Source organism: Loxodonta africana, chromosome 2, assembly GCF_030014295.1.
Source record: "Loxodonta africana isolate mLoxAfr1 chromosome 2, mLoxAfr1.hap2, whole genome shotgun sequence".
NCBI classification, from domain to species: domain Eukaryota; kingdom Metazoa; phylum Chordata; class Mammalia; order Proboscidea; family Elephantidae; genus Loxodonta; species Loxodonta africana.
Genome location: NC_087343.1, coordinates 46,758,059 through 46,779,746, shown reverse-complemented (window position 1 = coordinate 46,779,746; position 21,688 = coordinate 46,758,059). Strand labels below are relative to the sequence as shown.

The window sequence follows — 21,688 nt, the reverse complement described above, 5'->3', positions numbered from 1 at the left end:
AATTCACGGCAACCCTGTAAGTCAGTAGAACTGCCCCACAGGGTTTCCAAGGAGTGGCTGGTGGATTTGAAGTGACCGTTAGGTTTTTTTTTTTTTTTAGGTTGGCAGCTGTGCTCTTAACCACTGTGCCAGCAGGGCTCCAAACAACATATAAGGCTGTTCAGTGAGGGAATTTACAAATTGTTCTAGGTATTTACCCTGACTGTGTCAAATCATACAAAAAATTCTTTTGTTTGAAAAATAATATTTGTTATAGTAGCTAATATTTATTGAACTGTTCCAAGTGCTGAGCACATTATAAATGTGAATAAATGTTAGGTATGACAAATTTAGAGGATTACTCGCAACTTGGAAGATGATCATGATGTCTATAAAAAGACAGCACAGGAAACATTAAATATACCAACAGGTGCATTAAGATCATAGACTAAAGTAAGTAGCAAGTGGTGGGTGCAGTGTAAAAACCTAGTAGGGGGTAGCCTTTACCAGAGCAGAGTGGATCAGTTATTTGAGAGATTTTGGAAAGACCCCTAGAAAGGGGTTGAGCTCCAAGCACTATTATCCATTTTCTGTAAACTATATCATTGCATATGGTTACTATAAACCAAGCACTATGAATGTGACTATAAATAAGACAATCTTGCTGAGGAGTTTGTTAAGGAGATACGTATTTAAAAAAAAAAAAAAACCTAATAGAGGTATATACAGAAGAATGCACAAGTCGTTAGTATTCAGGTTGAATTTTCAGTGGAGATGGTCATGTAAAATGACCTAGATTAAGAAACACTGTCCTCACTTGAGTGTCTTTTATGACTAATCTCTGAAGTGATATATATCATTTCTGCTCTGTTTTATATGTAATACAGACCAATCCTGGTACATGTGGGACAGAACTACACCAGGTTGTGAATACCAGGCGGTAGGATCCTTGGAGGCCTTGGAAGCTGACACCTACAATCATCCATTGAGTTTCCTTATGCAGTCTTCCAAATGTTGACACATTTCATCAAACAATATAAATAAAAATCATATCTGATAATATTACCACAGATGTCATTAGAAAAGTACTGAAGTATCAAGAAGCTGTCAAGATCAGGATGATGAATATGTTTTCCAAAATTCTGTTTATTACTTAGAACCTTGAATTTTATCATTAGCAACAAGTGTTGTCAATTGTTTTTCTTGAGGTAACAGGGTCCCTTTGTTCATTTTTAAGAAAGGGCCTGTCAAATAACCAGTCTGTCATTCATTCTTCTGAATGTTGTATTCTATGGGAAAAGTCTAGTTTATAATGCAGTGTCACAGGTGTTTTCCTTGAGACAACACTGTACTTCAGAATGCAGAAGAAGTGCTTTTGAGTACTTCCCATTTTGTCACACAATGTTAAAAAGATGTTTACTTGAGTCATTTTAATAAATCATATCTTCTATTAGTATGAAAGTTGTGACTTGGAGGACTACTAAAGTGGTCTCGGCGAAACTCAGGAGTCTGAGGCTTACACTTTGAGAATCATTGCCCCACATCGGTGGTTCTCAAAAAGGCAGGGGGAGGAGGAGATGACACCTCCCCACACTTCTAGTTGGAAATGTCTGGAGACATTTTTGGTTGTCACAACTGCAGGGTGTGTGTGTGTGTGTGTGTGTGTGCATCTACTGGGATGCCAGTAAACCAGGGAAGCTACTAAACACTCTACAATGCACAGGGCAGCCCCCGCTACAAAGAAATATTTGCCCAAAATGTCAATAGTGTGGTATTTAAGTAAATGGTCTATAAAAATTGCCTTCTCTTGCACCAGATAGCTACATGGGTAAAGTAACAACCATCTCGAGAGGCAGCATATGATCGAGAACTGGTGGTACTGAAGGGAAGAAGTCTATGCTGCACTGAAGGCACTGGCGAAAAACAAGGCCCCAGGAATTGATGGAATACCAATTGAGATGTTTAACAAACGGATGCAACACTGGAAGTACTCACTCACGTATGCCAAGAAATTTGGAAGACAGCTACCTGGCCAACCAACTGGAAGAAATCCGTATTTGTGCCCATTCCAAAGAAAACAGAACATGGAAATTATTGAACAATATCATTAATATCACATGCAAGTAAAATTTTGCTGAAGATAATTCAAAAACAGTTGCAGCAGTACATCAAGGAATTGCCAGATACTCAAGCTGGACTCAGAAGAGGACTTGGAATGAGGGATATCATTACTGATGTCAGATCTTTGCTGAAAACAGACAATATCAGAAAAATGTTTACCTGTGTTTTATGACTGTGCAAAGGCAATGAATTGTGTGAATCCTAACAAATTATGGATGACACTGTGGAGAATGGGAATTACAGAACACTTTATTGTGCTCATGTAGAACCTGTACACAGACCAAGAAGTCAGTCCTTCAAGCAAAACAAGGGGATGCTACATGGTTTAAAGTCAGAAAAGGTGTGCGTCAGAGCTGTATCCTTTCACCATACTCATTCAATCTGCATACTGAGCAAATAATTCCAGAAGCTGGACTATATGAAGAACAACAGGGCATCAGGATTGGAAGAAGACTCATTAACAACCTGCTTGCTCAAAGTGAAGAGTACTTGAACCACTTAAAATAATGAAGATCAAAGACCACAGCCTTCAGTATGGATTATGCCTCAACATAAAACAAAAATCCTCACAACTGGACCAATATGCAACGTCATGATAAACAGAGAAAATACTGAAGTTGTCAAAGATTTCATTTTATTTAGATCCACAATCAACACCCATGGAAGTGGCAGTCAAGAATTCAAAAAACAATTGCATTGGGCAAATCTGCTGCAAAAGATCTCCTTAAAGTGCTAAAAAGCAAAGATGTCACTTTGAGGACTAAGGTGTGCCGACCGAAGCCATGGTATTTTTAATTGCCTCATACACATGCAAAAGGTGGACGATGAATATGGAAGATTGAAAATTGATGCCTTTGAATTATTGGAAAATAATTATGGGAAAAGAATACTGAATATACACCATTAACTGCCAGAAGAATGAACAAATCTGTCCTGGAAGAAGTTCAACCAGAAAGCTCCTTAGAATCAAGGATAGAGAGACTTGTCTCAGTACTTTGGACACGTTACTCGAGGGACCAATCCCTGGAGAAGGACGTCATGCTTGATAAAGTAGAGGGGTCAGTGAAAGAGGAAGACCCTCAATGAGATGGACTGATGCAGTGGCTGCAACGCTGGACTCAAACATAGCAACGACTGTGAAGATGGCAAGGACCGGGCAGTGTTCCGTTCTGTTGTACACAGGGTTGCTCTGAGTGGGAAACGCCTCCATGGCACCTAACAACTTTTAAGCTTCCTGAACATTTATCTGTGCTACATTTGCCCACTTAGTTATTTTCAAGACATTAACCATTGTTACCTTCAGGTGATAATTCTCTGCTGGATCCAATCTGTTAGTGCCCACGTGATGCCTACAGTTCAACCCTGCCCTCCCTGACCTCGCCCTTCTTTAAACCTTTTTCAATCGAGTTTTGCTCTCTGTTCTCTGCGTCTGGCCCGCCTCCTCAGCTAGGTTGTAAACTCCTCTGAAACCCCCTAAAAATCGTCTTCCTCGCGCCTTGCTAGCTTTACCCTCCGACTGGGCGGGCCGCGCGGGAAGGCCAGGGCTGCTTCTCTCTGCGCGCACCTCAGCTAGCGCAGCCGAATTTGCTGCGCTCCCGCACTGCGGACCCTGGCCTGTCGGTCGCTCCGGGCTGCAGATGGCGCTCCCGGCCCGGACGGCCGCACTACAAATCCCCGAGGATAATGCGGCCGGGGGAGCGCAGTGGCTTCTGGGATTTGTGGTCCTAGTGCAGAGATTGGCGGACGAGAGCGCCCCCGAGTGTCGCCTCTCTCCCGCCTTCTACTCTGGGCCGTTCGGACGCCCTGTGTCGGCCAACTCCGTTTCCTAGGGAACCAGGCACTTCGGGCAATGAAGTAAGAGCTGGGCAAGATAACTTCCGCTTCCTGTGGGCAAAGGGTAAGCGGAATGTAAATACTGGACCACGGGAGTGGTCATCAGGTAACCGGGGCTGCCCGGGTCGCGGTTAAAGTTGAACGACGAGGAGGGAAACAAGGTGAATCGTAGTGTGGTTAGGAGAGAGAGAAGCTTCAAAACTCGAAATTAAGACTCTACGAGGGGTGTGGCAGAACCGAGACACTAAGGTTGGTCTCCAGAGACAAGCGAGTCGGGGATCGGGCTCCGTCTTCCTCGTTGCCTGGGCCCGCTCAACGCTTCCGAGGCGGACGCTGCGGCTTTGACCCCCGAGTTGTGGGAGGAGAGCGAAGGAGCTTGCTTGCCACCCCGTGTGGAAGGTGTGTGGGATTGAGGGCGGGCCTAGTGAACACGCGGGTGACCTCCAGGGCAGTCTTTATTATGCACTTTCCACATGTTTATTGTTATATCCCGGTGAAGGAAAAGCTAGTACTGGTTTCTTTCTTGTGGCGGTATCTTGGGTTAAATCATTTCTTGAATTCCTCACATCGAAACACATCCCGGTGCCCGGAAGGATTGCTTGTTAGGATTTCCGGTCGAGTTTATCTTTTCGTTTCTTGCCTGGAGTGCTGCATTCGTTGAGGCAGCCGAGATGAGCGTTTTCTGACTTATGGTTGCAGAATACAATGTCGTTTTTTAGATTTTTTTTCCTTTGGCATTCATTAAATACAAATCTGTATAAACTGTTGGATTTGCGTGAAGCTCATGTGATTGTGATTTAATGATTTCTTATCCTGGTGAAAAAATGTAAATGGTTGGATATTGGCTCCTTGTGCATCTAACTATACCAGGAATACCTCCGTTATAAAAAAACTTTAATTTCATGTTCAGATAGCCTTAGAAGAACAGTGTTGTTGTTAGGTCCGGATGAGTTCACTCATAGCGACCCCCTGTGACAAAGTAGAACTGCCCCGTAGGGTTTCCTAGGCTGTAATCTTTACCGGAGCTGATGGCTAGACCTCTCTCACATGGAGTCGCTGGGTCCGTTCGAATAGAAAAGCAAAAACCTTATTAACATTTCAGATATCTGAATTAACTCAGAGCGTTGAAATTTCCAAGGTGTAAAGTGTTCCTGCATGTATTACTTCTCTCCTGTAGGACTCTCCCTTCCAGGAGGGCTAAGTTTTAGTCTTCAAAACTTTTGGCCTTCAGGCAGTGGCGTCACTAGAATTAGTGTTACCCAATGTGGTAACTCATTGTGTCACCTTCCCTCCCCCTCCCTTCCTCGTGGACCTCCTCTGGTACCAGACCATACAGAATCCTTAATAATGTTTTTTGTACTGCTACTCATAAATTGTAATTCCCATATATCACTCATTTTTTTTCTTTTAATTACTACTTCATTCTCAAAAAAGTTATTGATACAGGTTCATAAATACTAATTACCACAATATTGTAGCTAAAACACCAGAGAATTTGACAAAATCAGCAACTATAAAAACACCAGCAACGAAAACAACAGCTCTAAACTACATGATTCAAAACGTCATCGTAATTGGGTAATAATGACAACTCTAATCGGAGCGCGATACAAGGCTGAAAAAGTAAATTAGCATAGAGTTTTAACTGTGCAGGTATATTGATACATAAGCTGGGTTTACAAAAAATATTTTTGTTGCTGTAACTACAGGGATGTTCTTATAAAAAGTAATAAATTTCTGCTGAAATACTGCACAAAAGTTTTACAGATAGTCATTTTGTTGTCATCCCCGCTGACAGTGTCACCCCTCTAATGATGCGACTGCTTCAGCCGTAACGTCTTTTGTTTCTTCATTTATAGCGCCTATCCTGTGTTGTAATTGAATGTATACTTCTGGTCTCCAGACAGTTTTGAAGAAAATCTAAAACCACAGTAATGGACTTGGTAACAGATTTATGCTTTTTAATCTCAGTAGATCGCTGATATAGATTGATATCTTTACTCATCCCTTATTGTTGCTCTTCCTATTCTCCACAGTGTCTATTTCAGATCTTTTCCATTCTTCTTAACTGCTCAGAACCATTTATTTTGAGCAGATGATTAGCCACCTACATCCCTGAGAAATGTGAAGCCATGGGATGTGAAATCCCCCACTTTCCTTTCCTTCCACCACTGAACTTGCCTATGCTTTTACTCAAAAAACCAAAAATCAAACCCATTGCTTTCTAGTCAATTCTGACTCCTTAACTCCTTATTTTCTATGTTAGAGGAATGTATTCTTGTTTCTGTCTTCACAGGTAAACTTTGATTTGCTAGTGTTATCAGGCCTTCTATACCCCTAGAACTTCCTTTTGTCCTGCTTCACCAGCTTCTAATATCTAGAAGGTGTCAAGGGATTTGTAAGGAAGAACTGCAGAAACACCTGAGGTGGCAGCGTGTGTGTGTGTGTGTGTGTGTGTGTGTGTGTGTGTCTTTCATACCTGGTTGAGAACCACCACCTGAAGTCTGAACCTATCCTTGTCTTCAGCATTTATAACAATGGTAGAGTTGGAGGATAGGGGAGGGTAGTGGGAGTCTGAATGACCTATTAATCCTTTAAAAAGTATAGGTGTCTAGAATTATGCATTTTTCCTTTCCTTTCCATTCTGTTCTGCTTCCAATAATCTACAAACTTTGCTAGTGATTCGTAATGTAATTTGTGTTCAGTAAACGTACCAAGATTACATTTGGTAGTATTAAAAAGGCTTCTTACATGCCTGGAGCCTCAGCTTGCTGATATAGAAAAAAAGTTCCATTTGCAAGCTTGAAGCCAGAAAAATTGATCATCCTCATTCCCGGTTACCCTTAGGGACAGTCATAAACGTAAGACTTCTTTTTTATCTTGGCTTATCCCAATGTCTTGTGAGACCTTCCTAATGATACATTCCTTGACGGTTGTCTTCACACTGTGCCCCAACACTTCTGTTCCCCATACATCACACTTCCATTTTCAGCCATTTCTTGGTTATTCCCCAGGGTACTTGCAATTGTCTTTAAATATATGAAATTGATTCTCCTGTGTTATGATGGGCCTAGGGAAAGGGTTTGGCCTTGTCCTCATTCTGTAGTATAGCTTATGATCCATTGCTCCTCCAGGCTTTTCTAAAAATCCCTGCTTCTGTGGAGAGCATATGGTTTATGCTTATCAGCCTGTAAAATTCCGAATTGCTGTAATTTATTGACATTGTCTCCCATTCATTAAGAACTCAGGAACATGACCCACAGTTTTCTTACCCTCCCACTTTTTGCTAATCTTGGGCCTTTCCACGTGAATAACCTCACAGTCAGTACTAATATTTTTGTTTCCTTCTAGCGATTACTTACACTTCAGCCATGTGCATTAGTGATGAAGACCTTGATATCAGCTAGAACTTATTATTTCCACTTTCCTACCTCCCTTACTTCCACATTGCTCATTTTTGATAGTTTCTTAACATCCTCTGGTTCATTGATTCTTCCTATCCCTCTATTTGATCAGTTAATCTTAATCTCTTTACAGACTTCTTTAAGAATCAAGTGAAAACTTAGATCTCTTCTCCAGAATATATATAAAAACAAAAAAACAAAACTTGTTGCCATCAAGTTGCTTCTAACTCATAGTGACCCTACAGGACAGAATAGAACTGCTTCAGGGTTTCCAAGGAGCAGCTGGTGGATTTGAACTACTGACCTTTTGGTTAGCAGCCAAGCTCTTAACCACTGCGCCACCAGGGCTGCAGAATACATATTAAAAAAACAAAAAAACAATGCTGTCAAGTGGATTCTGACTCATAGCAACCCTATGTACAATTTTAGGGGTTTCTCACTATGTTTAAGCCCATCCGAGTAACTAGTAAGAGTTCTTGGATCCCTCAGTTAATCCCTTCTCTAAATAAATATTTGTTCAATTTTTCCAGGTTTTTCTTTAACTTTCTTCCATCAATTCTCCTCTTTTTTCTTATCCCTTACATTTATATTTCATTGCATATTTACAAAGCAGTTTAACATACTTTAGCTTTTTGATCTACCCATTAGTTCTGTGAATTAAGTCATTTATCAAGTTTGAATGTTTTAAAAACTTTTTATTATGGAAAATTTCAAAAATAAAGGATAGAAAAAAGTGTAATGAACTCTGGGTACTCATCATCCAACTTCATCAGTTACCAACTTACCTTATTCTATGTCTTCTCTCGCATTGCATTTCCCCATTTCTTTGAAATAATTCCGAGATATTGTATAATTTAATGGGACATAGTTCGGTATGTTTTTCTAAGAGATAAAGATTCTTTTTATAAACATAATCACGATATTATTACCACACCTAAGTGTAGCAGTAATTTCTCAATATCATCAGATATCAAATCAGTATTTTGATTTCTCCTGTTCTTTTGTGTTTTCTCCCCATTGGTTTATATGAATCAGGACCCCAAAAAAATCCATGTTATATTTGGTTAGTATGTATCTTCAGTCTCTTTGAATCTAAGGGTTACTCTCTCTCTGTCTTTTCCCTGGTAATTTACTTTTTGATGAAGCCAGTCTTATTTTTCGCTAGTTTCTCACATTCTGTATTTTGCTGTCTGTATCTCTTAACCTGTTATTTAACATGCTCATCTGTATCTCATATTTTTTATAAACTGGTAGAGGACTGACCTGAGTCAGGATTAATTTTTGGCAAGAGTACTTCATGAATGAGTCTTCCATCAGGAGGCTACTTCCATCGGGCAGTGCATAATGACCAGTTGCCTTTCTTTGTGATGTTGGTAGCCGTTAATGATTATTGCGTAGATCCATTATTTAACAGGGTTTAAATATGGTGATAGTTTAATCTCATTGTATTAGGTGCAATGCTTCTATTAAAGGCCAAGTTTGAATTTTAAAGCTGATTCTTTGTAATTTTCCAGAATGGCTTCCTTTGGATGGAAGAGAAAAATTGGAGAGAAGGTCTCAAAGGTTACCTCCCAGCAGTTTGAAGCTGAAGCTGCTGATGAGAAGGATGTAGTTGAGAATAATGAAGGGAACTGGCTTCATGCCATTAAACGCAGGAAAGAAATGCTCCTGGAAGGCTGCGCTGAGAAAAGTAAACAGCTGAAGGATGAAGGAGCCAGTCTGGCTGAAAATAAAAGGTATGTTTTAGAGTTTTCTTGTAGAGAACAGTTTACATTTTGTGACTGTCTCATTAATGGAATAAAGAGCTATGAATTCCATTTATGAATTTTAAAACCTGATCTAGGTGCTAAATTCATCAAAGAAGCTCCAGCATTGCCTGAAAATTCTCATGGAACGTGAAAGCTTGTAAAATAGCCTTCAAGATGCTTATATTTCTGTTTTGCCATCATTTTTGTTCTGTCTAAAGAAGAGTAAATGCTAACTAAAATGTAACCCAACTTACTGGTTTGTAGGAGATGGTCTAATCTTTGGGAGGTTTCTCCGTTTGGCATTGTATACAGGAAATTATATACAGGAAATCCCTAATTTCCAGGTAAATAAGGCATTTCCTGAACAGCTTTGAGAGCATATGGTATTTTTTTTTTTTTTTAACAGAACTTTGGTTACTTTTATTTCTTGTATACTTTCAGAAATATGGTTTGGTGCACAGGAATTTGATAACAGCTTCGTCTCTACATACGCCTTCATCAGCTAAGCTGTTAGACTCTTCCAATATGCAGTCTTTTTTTTTTTTTCTTTCCTCTTTTTCTTATTTTCTCATTCATTTCTCCTTTCCTCTGCTTAGGTGTTTCAGTGGGACTGAAAAATCTTTCTTCCACAAATCAGTGCGTAAATGGTGAATTGTTGAATAGATTTTGTTGGGAAAACTAGATTAATATATAGAGGAAAATAAGACTGGATTCTGATCTATCTAATGTTACGTACAAAGGTAGACTAACCCACCCAGTGCCGTCGAGTCGAGTAGAGGGATTAAAAACCTAACTGTGAAAGGTGTAACTGTACAGTTGATAAAAGAAAATACGAGAGGACTTTTTTTAAAAAAACTTTTTTAATTAAAAAAAATTCAAATGTATTTTAAAATTGAATGAATAGCACAACATATGTATTCCTGCTATCTGGACTCAAAAATTCTTAACGTTTACTTTCTCTCTTCCTATACATACACACATGTACACATGTATATATAATTGTATATTTCCTTTTTTTTTTTGGTTGATTTATTTGAAAATAAGTTGTAGATATTTTGACACCTCATCCCAATTCAGCATGCTTTCCTAAGAATAAGAGTGTTCTCTTACCTAACACAATACCGTTATTATGCCTTTGAAAATTAACAGTAGTTTCATAATCTAATATGCAGTCTGTATTTCGATTATTCCAATTTTCCCCTAAATGTCTTATACAGTATACTTTTAAAAATCAGGATCCAGACAGAATTTGCATATTGCGTTTGATTACTAGGTTTTGATGTCTGTTAATCTCTAAAGGATCCCGTATTTCCCCACCCCGCATGACATTGACTTTTCGAATAACCAGTTTGCTATTTGAATGTTTTCTTGTGTCATTTAACTTGTTTTCTATCCCATGTATTTTTTTTTTTTGTCCTTAAAGAATGAAGTTTATTGAAATAATAAAACACAAGAGAGAAGGAAGATTCCGTTAAAAACTGGTATAACTGGTTTTAGGTAACATTGCTATTAAAGGGAAATCTTATTCATGTTTCTCAGCCAACGACAGATATAAACACATAAATGAAGATCTCAGAATGAAAAGAAAAAATTCCATGCAGTGTTTAAAATGTATCTAGATAAGAGGTTCCCTTTCCTCTGTAAAACTTGTAAGTTAACTATGGGGACCTCCCACTGGTACCAAGCTCATACTGAAAGCATACCTTTAGTCTTCACTGGAGCCTTCCATGAGTTTTTACATCTCATATAAATTCCCTTTTCATATGCCATGTATTTTTTTGTAAACTGAAAATTAGGTTTGGAGGTTCTGATTAAACATTTTTGGCTTGGGTATTTTATTGGAATGTTCTTTATATTGCATCATATTGGGAGATATATCAGGTGCTTGTTTTGTGGGTTTTCTATTATTGCAGCCATTTGAAAACATTGTGCCTATATCTGTCAGCTGTGGTTGATAAGTGCTGAAAGCCTTATTTTTATAAAAATTTTAAAACGTTTGTCCTTGGTTGGAGAAAATATACTACGAAAATTATACTTGGCAGTGTGAGGAATGTTGACTTATTATTTGTACTAAATATATGACTTTTAGAAGATAAACATGATCAGCATGAGTAGTATCTGAATAGCTTTTTGGCTGGGACAAAATACTCTCCAGATCTCCTACAAATCTAAAATCAGGATTGTGTGCATTTGACCGGTATCTTCCACGTTGTAGTGAAGAGTCTGAGAAATTGAAAGAAAATGAAGTAATACTCAGTAAGAAGCACTTTTTTTCTGCTTTCTTCTTCTTTTTTTTTTTTATCTTTTCTATTTTTTAAGTAGTAAGGAAGGTTATAAAATTCTTTTAATATTTTTACCCCAAATGAGTCGAAGTGGAGGAACCAACATTTTAGTACCTAGCTCTACTTTCTTTTTTCCTAGCTCTGTTTTTACTTTTGATTTTGCAGTAATCTTTTAAAACATAAAATGGTGCTTAAACTATAGTATATTAGCCCCTCAAACTCATTTCGGAATGAAAGTTAGAAAATACATAACAGTTAAATACCAAACCTAATGATAGGTTGTGAATTCTCATTTGTTGTGTTTTAGGCATAAAGATTTTTCTCTTATAGAACTATGCAACATTGACTGTCCTATCTTAGAAGAAAGCCAACTGTAAACTTTCACATTTATGATATCAGCTTCAGAATATCCATAAAACATCTTAGAAATTCCTGTAAATGCCTGTTAAGAGTTCATTAACTTTGTTGTTTTGCTGTTTTCTCTAGACCACACCAGTGTGTAGAAGGGAAAAGCTCTTCAGTGATTACCCTGGGATTCTCCCTGAATTTCCTGTGGTCGAGGACAGATATCAACTTTGTAGATAAACAAAATAACTCTTGTTTTCTGCCTGCATGTCAAAACACCGAGTCATTTCACTAAAATCAGCTGGACTGAATCTTTATTTTGAAGAGAGAGAAGGCTGAGATGATTATGTTTTTTGCTCTTTAGCATTTGTTTAAGAGTAATGTATACACAGCTTTAGAAAATAACTAAGTAGATTTAAAGGAATCTAGTGCGATTGTGTATTTAGGATACTAAAGGAAACCCTGGTGGTGTAGTGGTTACGTGGTACAGCTGCTAACCAATTGGTTGACAGTTTGGATCCACCAAGTGGTCTTTGGAAACGCTATGGGGCAATTCTACTCTCCTATAGAGTCACTATGAGTTGGAATCGACTCTACGGCAACGGGGTTTTTAATTTTTTTTTAAGCCAAATAAAAATAGAAATTATAGATTAAAAATATCTAAGAGAATATTAAACTTGATTAAAAATTGTATGAGGAAGGATAGTGAAATTAAATTAAAAAAATAAAACACAGTGCTTTCCTGTAATCACCTTCATCACAAACCAGTCTTTTTTTTTTTAATTGTGCTTTCAGTGAAAGTTTACAAATCAATTCAGTCTCTCATACAAAAATTTATATGCACCTTGCTGTATACCCGTAATTGCTCTCTCCTAATGAGACAGCCCACTCATTCCCTCCACTCTCTCTTTTCATGTCCATTCCGCCAGCTTCTAAACCCCTCTACCCCCTCATCTCCCCTCCAGATAGGAGATGCCAACATAAGCTCAAATGTCTACTTGATCTAAGAAGCTCATACTTCACCAGCATCTTTTTCTATCTCATTGTCCAGTCCAATCCCTGTCTGGAGACTTGGCCTTGGGAATGGCTCCTGTCCTGGCCTAACAGAAGGTCTGGGGGCCATGACCACCGGGGTCTTTTTAGTCTCAGTCAGACCATTAAGTCTGGTCTTTTTACGAGAATTTGGGGTCTGCATCCCACTGCTGTCCTGCTCCCTCAGGGGTTCTCTGTTTTGTTCCCTGTCAGGGCAGTCATTGGTTGTAGCCAGGCACGATCTAGTTCTTCTGGTCTCAGGCCGGTGTAGTCTCTGGTTTATGTGGCCTTTTCTGTCTCTTGGGCTCGTAATTACCTTGTGTCCTTGGTGTTCATCACTCTCCTTTGGTCCAGATGGGTTGAGACCAATTGACGCATCTTAGATGGCCGCCTGCTAGCGTTTAAGACCCCAGATGCCACTCTCCAAAGTGAGATGCAGAATGTTTTAATAGATTTTATTACGCCAGTTGACTTAGATGTCCCCTGAAACCATGGTCCCCAGACCCCTGCCCCTGTTACGCTGGCCTTCGAAGCATTCAGTTTATTCAGGAAACTTCTTTGCTTTTGGTTTAGTACAGTTGTGCTGACCTTCCCTCTATTTTGTGTTGTCTTTCCCTTCACCTAAAGTAGTTCTTATCTACTAATTAGTGAATACTCCTCTCTTTCCTACCCTCCCTCCCCCCTCATAACCATCAAAAAATATTTTTTGTGTTTAAAGTGTTTCTCGAGTTCTTATAACAGTGGTCTTATACAATATTTGTTCTTTTGCAGCTGACTAATTTCACTCAGCATAATGTCTTCCAGATTCCTCCATGTTATGAAATGTTTCACAGATTCATCATTGTTCTTTATCAATGCGTAGTATTCCATTGTGTGAATATACCATAATTTATCCATTCATCAGTTGATGGCCACCTTGGTTGCTTCCATCTTTTTGCTATTGTAAACAGTGCTGCAGTGAACATGGGTGTGCATAAATCTATTCATGTAAAGGCTTTTATTTCTCTAGGACATATTCCAAGGAGTGGGATTGCTGGATCATATGGTAATTCTATTTCTAGTTTTTTAAGGAAGTGCCAAATCAATTTGCAAAGTGGCTGTACCATTTTACATTCCCACCAGCGGTGTATAAGTGTTCCAGTCTCCACAACCTCTCCAACATTTATTCTTTTGTGTTTTTTGGTTTAGTGCCGGTCTTGTTGGAGTGAGATGGAATCTCATTGTAGTTTTGATTTGCATTTCTCCAGTGGCTAATGATTGTGAGCATTTCCTCAAGTATCTGTTAGCTACCTGAATGTTTTCTTTAGTGAAGTGTCTGTTCATATCTTTTGCCTATTTTTTTAATTGGGTTATTTGTCTTTTTGTAGTTGAGTTTTTGCAGTATCATATAGATTTTAGAGATCAGGCGCTGACTAGAAATGTCACAGCTAAAAACTTTTTCCCAGTCTGTAGGTGGTCTTTTTACTCTTTTGGTGAAGTCTTTGGATGAGCATAGGTGTTTGATTTTTAGGAGCTCCCAGTTATCTAGTTTTTCTTCTGCATTGTTAGTAATGTTTTGTATACTGTTTATGCCATGTATTAGGGCTGCTAATGTTGTCCCTATTTTTTCTTCCATGATTTTTATCATTTTAGATGTTATGTTTAGGTCTTTGATCCATTTTGAGTTAGTTTTTGTGCATGGTATGAGGTATGGGTCTTGTTTCATTTTTTTGCAGATGGATATCCAGTTATGCCAGCACTGTTTGTTAAAGAGACTGTCTTTCCCCCAGTTAACAGATTTCGCTGGCCTTTGTCAAACATCAGTTGCTCATATGTGGATGGATTTATGTCTGGATTTTCAATTCTGTTTCATTGGTCTACGTATCTGTTGTTGTACCAGTACCAGGCTGTTTTGACTACTGTGGCAGTATACCGAAAACCAAACCCAGTGCCATCAAGTTGATTCCAACTCACAGCGACCCTATAGGACAGAGTAGAACTGCCCCATAGAGTTTCCAAGGAGCACTTGGCAGATTCGAACTGCCGACCCTTAGGTTAGCAGCCATAGCACTTAACCACTACGCCACCAGGGTTTCCTGTGACGGTGTGTTACGTTCTAAAATCAGGTAGAGTGAGGCCTCCCACTTTGTTCTTCTTTTTCAGTAATGCTTTACTAATCCGGGACCTCTTTCCCTTCCATATGAAGTTGGTGATTTGTCTATCTCATTAAAAAATGTCATTGGAATTTGGATCAGCATTACATTAAATCTATAGATCACTTTAGGTAAAATAGACATTTTTATAATGTTAAGTCTTCCTATCCATGAGCAAGGTATGTTTTTCCACTTAAGTAGGTCTCTTTTGGTTTCTTGCAGAAGTGTTTTGTAGTTTTCTTTGTGTAAGTCTTTTACATCTCTGGTAAGATTTATTCCTAAGTATTTTATCTTCTTGGGGGATATTGTAAATGGTATTGATTTGGTGGTTTCCTCTTCAATGTTCTTTTTGTTGGTGTAGAGGAATCCAACTGATTTTTGTATGTTTATCTTGTATCCCAATACTCTGCTGAACTCTTCTATTAGTTTCGGTAGTTTTTTTAGGTTTCCTTAGGGTTTTCTATGTATAAGATCATGTCATCTGCAAATAGAGGTATTTTTACTTCTTCCTTGCCAATCTGGATGCCCTTTATTTCTTTATCTAGCCTAATTGCTCTGGCTAGGACCTCCACCACAATGTTGAATAGGAGTGGTGATAAAGGGTATCCTTGTCTGGTTCCTGATCTCAGGGGGAATGCTTTCAGGCTCTTTCCATTTAGGATGATGTTGGCTTTTGGAGTTGTATAAATGCCCTTTATTATGTTAAGGAGTTTTCCTTCTATTCCTATTTTGCTGAGAGTTTTTAATCATGAATGGGTGTTGGACTTTGTCAAATGCCTTTTGTGCATCAATTGATAAAATCACGTGATTCTTGTCTTTTGTTTTATTATGTGGTGGATTACATTAATTGTGTTTCTAATGTTGAACCATCCCTGCATACCTGGTATGAAATCCACTTGGTCATGGTGAATTATTTTTTTGATATGTTGAATTCTATTGGCTAGAATTTTGTTGAGGATTCTTTCATCTAAGTTCACGAGGGATATGGGTCTGTAATTTTCTTTTTTTGTGGTATCTTTTCCTGGTTTTGGTATCAGGGATATGGTGGCTTCATAGAATGAGTTTGTGTGTATTCTGTCCTTTTCTATGCTCTGAAATACCTTGAGTAGTAGTGGTGTTAACTCTTCTCTGAAAGTTTGGTAGAACTCTGCAGTGAAGCCGTCCAGGCCAGGGCTTTTTTTCATTGGGAGATTTTTGATTACCTTTTAAATCTCTTCGTTTGTTATGGGTCTGTTTAGTTGTTTACTTCTGTTCATGTTAGTTTAAGTAGGTAGTGTGTTTCTAGGAATTCATCCATTTCTTCTAGGTTTTCAAAATTGTTGGAGTACAGTTTTTCATAGTAATCTGATATAATTCTTTTAATTTCAGTTGGGTCTGTTGTAATATCACCCATCTTATTTCTTATTTGGGTTATTTGCCTCCTCTCCTGTTTTTCTTTTGTCAGCTTGGCCAATGGTTTAGTAATTTTGTTGATTTTTTTTTTTCAAAGAACCAGCTCTTGGTCTTCTTAATTCTTTTCAGTTGTTTTTCTGTTTTCTATTTCATTTAGTTCTGCTCTAATTTTTATTATTTGTTTTCTTCTGGTGCCTGACGGTTTCTTTTGTTGCTCTCTTTCTATTTGTTCAAGCTGTAGGGATAATTCTTTGATTTTGGCCCTTTCTTCTTTTTGTATGTGTGCATTTATTGATAGAAATTGACCTCTGAGCACTGCTTTTGCTGTGTCCCAAAGGTCCTGATAGGAAGTGTTTTCATTCTCTTTGGATTCTATGAATTTCTTTATTCCATCCTTCATGTCTTCTATAACCCAGTGTTTTTTGAGCAGGGTATTTTTCAGTTTCCAATTGTTTGATTTCTTTTACCTGCCTTTTCTGTTATTAATTTCTACTTTTATGGCCTTATGGTCAGAGAAGATGCTTTATAATATTTCAGTGTTTTGGATTCTGCTAAGGTTTGCTTTATGACCTAATATGTGGTCTATTCTAGAGAATGTTCCATGTGCACTATAAAAGAAAGTACACTTGACTGCTGTTGGGTAGAGTGTTCTGTATATGTCTATGAGGTCAAGTTGGTTGATTGTGGCATTTAGACCTTCTGTGTCTTTATTGAGCTTCTTTCTGGATGTCCTGTCCTTCACCAAAAATGGTGTGTTGAAGTCTCCTGCTGTTATTGTGGAGCTATCTATCTCACTTTTCAATGCTGGTAGAGTTTGTTTTATGTATCTTGCAGCCCTGTCATTGTGTGCATAAATATTTAATATGGTTATATTCTCTTGGTATATTTTCCCCTTAATCATTGTATAGTGTCCTTCCTTATCTTTTATGATGGATTTAACTTCAGTCTATTTTGTCAGAAATTAATATTGCCACTCCTGCTCTTTTTTGATTGTTGTCTGCTTGATATATTTTTTTCCATCCTTTGAGTTTTAGTTTGTTATTGTCTTTAAGGCGTGTCTCTTGTAGGCAGCATGTAGAGGGATCGTGTTTTTTAATGCATTCTGCCACTCTCTGTCTCTGTATTGGTGCGTTTAGTCCATTTAAATTGAGCATAATTATGGATAGGTATGAATTTTAGTGCTGTCATTTTGATACCTTTTTTTGTGTGTTGTTGAGTTTCTTTTTCCCACTTAATTTTTTGTCCTGAGTGGTTTATCTGTATGTATTGCTTTTTCCTCATATTCGTTGTTGTTTATTTTGTTTCTGCTGAGTATTTTTTCTTGTATTTTATTTTGATATGTAGGATAGTTTGTCTCCTTTGTGGTTACCTTAATATTTACCCCTATTTTTCTAAATTTAAACCTAAATTTTATTTCTTTGTATTGCCTTGTCTTCCTCTCCATATGAAAGATCTATTACTGCGTTTCTTAGCCCCTCTTTGTTGTTTTAATGTTATCTTCTTTTATATAATAACATCGCTGTTTCTGTTTTTAGTGTTTTTTGTCTTGATTTATTTTTTTATTTCCCTGTCTGGGTTGACTCCTGATTGCTCTGCCCAGTGTTCTAGTCTTGGGTTGATACTTGACATTATTGATTTTCTAACCAAAGAACTCCCTTTAGTATTGCTTATAGTTTTGATTTGGTTTTTGCAAATTCCTTAAAGTCCTGTTTATCTGGAAATGTCCTAATTTCACCTTCATATTTGAGAGACAGTTTTTCTGGATATGTGATTCTTGGCTGGCAATTTTTTTTCCTTCAATTCTTTATATAAGTCATCCCATTCCCTTGTTGCCTGCATGGCTTCTAGCAAGTAGTCTGAGCTTATTCTTATTGGCTCTCCTTTGTAGTTGACTTTTTGTTTATCCCTAGCTGCTCTTAAAATTTTCTTTTTATCTTTGGTTTTGGCAAGTTTAATTATAATATGTTTTGGTGACTTTCTTTTCAAATCTACCTTATGTGGAGATTGATGAGCATCTTGGGTAGATATCTTCTAATCTTTCACGATATCAGGGAAGTTTTCTGCCAACAAACCTTCAACAATTCTCTTTATATTTTCTGTTATCCCTCCCTGTTCTGGTACTCCAATCACTTGTAGGTTATTTCTCTTGATAGAGTCCTACCTGATTCTTAAGGTTTCTTCATTTCTTAAAAGTCTTTTATGAGATTTTTCTTCAGATGTATTGGTGACAAGTGCTTTATCTTCAAGTTCACAAATTCTGCCCTCTACTTGCTCAGTCCTGCTTCTCAGACTCTCTATTGAGCTGTCTACTTCTGTAATTTTATTATTAATCGCCTGAATTTCTGATTGCTGTCTGTCTATGAATTTTTCCAGCTTTTTAAATTTTTCATTATGTTCCAGAATAACCTTTTTAATTTCTTCAACTGCTTTATCTGTGTGTTCCTTGGCTTGTTCTGCTTATTGCCTAATCTCCTTCCTGATTTCTTGAGTATTAATCTTTTGTATCCTGCATCTGGTATATTAATCTTCCGTATTGTGGATCTGGTAATTCCAAGAATGTACTTTCATCTAGAGGATCCCTTGATTCTTTGTTCTGAGAGCTGTTTGAAGCGATCATGGTCTGTTTGTTTATGTGATTTGATATTGACTGTTGTCTCTGAGCCACGTATAAGTTATTATTTATATTTGCTTACTGTATCCTAGTTTCTTGCTTTGTTTTGTTTGATATCCACATATGGGTTGCTTGAGTGAGGTAGCTTGATTATTTTCACCTTTGAAGCTCTGATGTCCTGTCACCAGATGGTTAGAGGTGTTATCAGGTATGTCAGTCTAGGAGTCCATTCACTTTTCTTGTATGGATTCAGCTCAGGTGTCCAGGTAGCTGCTCATCAAGTGTGTGGTACAGGCTCTGTCCTACAGTCTTAGAGGGGCAGGGGTGGTTGGTTCAGGTACTGGTATCTGGTTGCAGCAGGGAGTCACACTCTGAACAGCTCAGGGGGCTGAGAATCGTCCCCCAAGTGTCTCTGAGGAAAGTACATCCCTGTTCCCTAGAGTGTACAGGTGGGTGGGTTCTGCAGACGGACCATGGGCACCCAGTGTTTTTGGTTGTAAGGACTGGGAGGTACCAGTTATCCTTGGACACCTGTTGCAGGTGGCTGGGTGACCTGAGTGGAGCCCCAGTTCTTAGGTCCCTGATGTGGGTAGATGAGGACCCTGTTTAATAGGCAAAGTGGTGTCAAATATCAAACACCCGCCTCTTCACCACACAGCTGAAACAGTTGTAGTCTGCCAAGAAGGGCCTATTCTCCTGAAATAGGCCCACACGGGTCCATGCAGGGGGGAAAGGTACTCAAAGTCCATGGACCAATTATGCCTGGAGAGGACCTGCTTCTGTCCTGAGCTCCCCCAGTTAGTGGAGCTGGCAAATTATCTTTTCCCCCAGTTGGAAATTTATTCCTTCTCCAGGGCCTGGAAGATGGCTGTAATTGCTCAACAGGGTCTGTCTCAGGCCCTAGGAAATAATAGCCGCTGAAGCCTGCTTGGGTTTGAGGGGGTGCAGTAAAATATATGCAAGTTCTTAGCTTTTGCTGAGAGCGCCATTCTTCCCTGGTTCCAGAGGTGTGAGTAGGCTGTGTGGCTGGCTGCTTCTCCCTGAGGTAACTGCTGCCAAATGCTAGTATCAGCCCTCTGCAGCCTCTCCTGGGAATGGTGCCAGAGGGCTCCTGGCAATTCAGGTCCAGTAACTCCTCTCCGCTTCTGAACCATCTCTTCCTCTCCCTGCCCCTCAGTTTGTTTTCTAACCTTCCCTTTGATGTTCAGGGCTCCTAGTTTGTCATAAATATACTCGTTTCACTTGTTTTTTCGGGTCTTTGTTGTTAGAGGGCTCGCCCGAAGTGTCGGTCTATTCTGCCATCTTGGCCCCGCCTCTCAAACCACTCTCTTTTTCACTGTGTTTTAGCTATACTGGCCTTTCTTGTGTTCTTTGATACAATTCTTAGACAGCTTTTGTCTTAGCACTCCAGGTCTGAAAATCTCTCATCTTGTGTTTTCTGATATGTCTTCTTATCTTTCAGGTTTCTGCTCACATGTCAGCTTCTCAGAGAACGCTTTTCTCTGTACCCAGTCTGCAGTAGTACCCCCATACTTCCTCTTTCTCTGTCACATTAGTCTATTTAATTTTCTTTTAGCATTTCTTCCTTTTTGAAGTTACCTTATATGCTTATTTAGTTATTTGTTTGTGTGTTACCTCTTCTGTAGAAATGCAAGCTCTCAGACAGTAGAGATTTTGATGTATTCAACTGTATCTTCAGCACTTAAAACAATTTGTGGTACTGCGTAGGTACTGAATAAATATTTTAAATATTTATAAAACTGCTAATTTTTTTGCTATGTGATAGCTAAATAGATTTTTGTGGGCTAACTACTTTTCATTGCATCATACCTATAGGGATATGCATTTCTAAATTCCAAATTGGAACCCAATATTCTAGAAGTCTATTTTATTTCATACCCCAATGACAAAGGGCCTTTGGATTAGCATTGTCCAGCCCCCCTCCTGCATGATAACATGACATTTGAGAATAATTGCTCTTTTCTAAGTCTTACGCCTTTCTCCATTACCTATACTTCTCCCTCCTACCCTGTCCTCTAAGATGTTTTGTACACAGGGTGTGAATAAAAGGCTTTTATTTATACAATAGGAAAATGAGAAGTTTTATAGTGTAGTGCTTAAGGTTCCATGCCTTTAAGTTGGATGACCTTGTTTCTTACCTAGTTCTGCCATTTACTAGCTTTGTAGTATTAGGGAAGTTATTCAGCCTGTTTATGATTAGGTTTCCTCTCTTGCACAAAAAAGAAAAAATATACTGAATGGGATTAATGCCTATGCTAGCCGGAGTTCTTTGAGAGGAAGATGCCAGACAGAAGTAAACATGCAAAAATTTTATTAGAGGAAATACCTGATGACAAAATGGGGAGGACCCTGAGAAGGTGAAGAGGACCCTCAGACCACAATGCATGGCTGACTCTGAGTGAAGGAGATGGGGAGGGAAGGTTGGGTGGAAATGTCTAGGCTTCTTCTACTTCCGGGAATATATGCTTTTGCCTCCTCGTTTTTTTTTTTTTTTCAATGTCTTAGTATTTTCTCGGAAACCCTGGTGTCGTAGTGGTTAAGTGCTACGGCTGCTAAGACCAAAAGGTCAGCAGTTTGAATCCACCAGGCGCTCCTTGGAAACTCTATGGGGCAATTCTACTCTGTCCTATGGGGTTGCTATGAGTCGGAATCGACTTAATGGCAACGGGTTTTGGTTTTAATATTTTCTCATTTGGTTTTATTTAGCACTTTGAGAGCAGTCTGAACACATTAAATGCAACATAATCCAAACCTGTCAATGTCATTCCTCCTCCAAAGGAATTACAGT

The 21,688-nt window shown here is 38.6% G+C and overlaps 1 protein-coding gene across 5 annotated transcripts in view; it reads left to right on the top strand.

The window, feature by feature from the left end:
* Positions 1 to 3,865: 3,865 nt before the first annotated feature.
* Positions 3,866 to 21,688, top strand: part of TTC33 (tetratricopeptide repeat domain 33) — a 64,125-nt gene continuing 46,302 nt past the window's right edge. Inside the window, exons 1-2 of one of the 5 annotated variants that reach the window (XM_023545440.2) lie at positions 3,866 to 3,997; positions 8,852 to 9,073. In XM_023545440.2, coding sequence (XP_023401208.2) covers positions 8,853 to 9,073 — 221 coding nt within the window. In that variant the 5' untranslated portion in view covers positions 3,866 to 3,997; position 8,852. The other 4 variants (XM_010588114.3, XM_003408006.4, XM_064271563.1 and 1 more) reach the window with 4 other exon arrangements.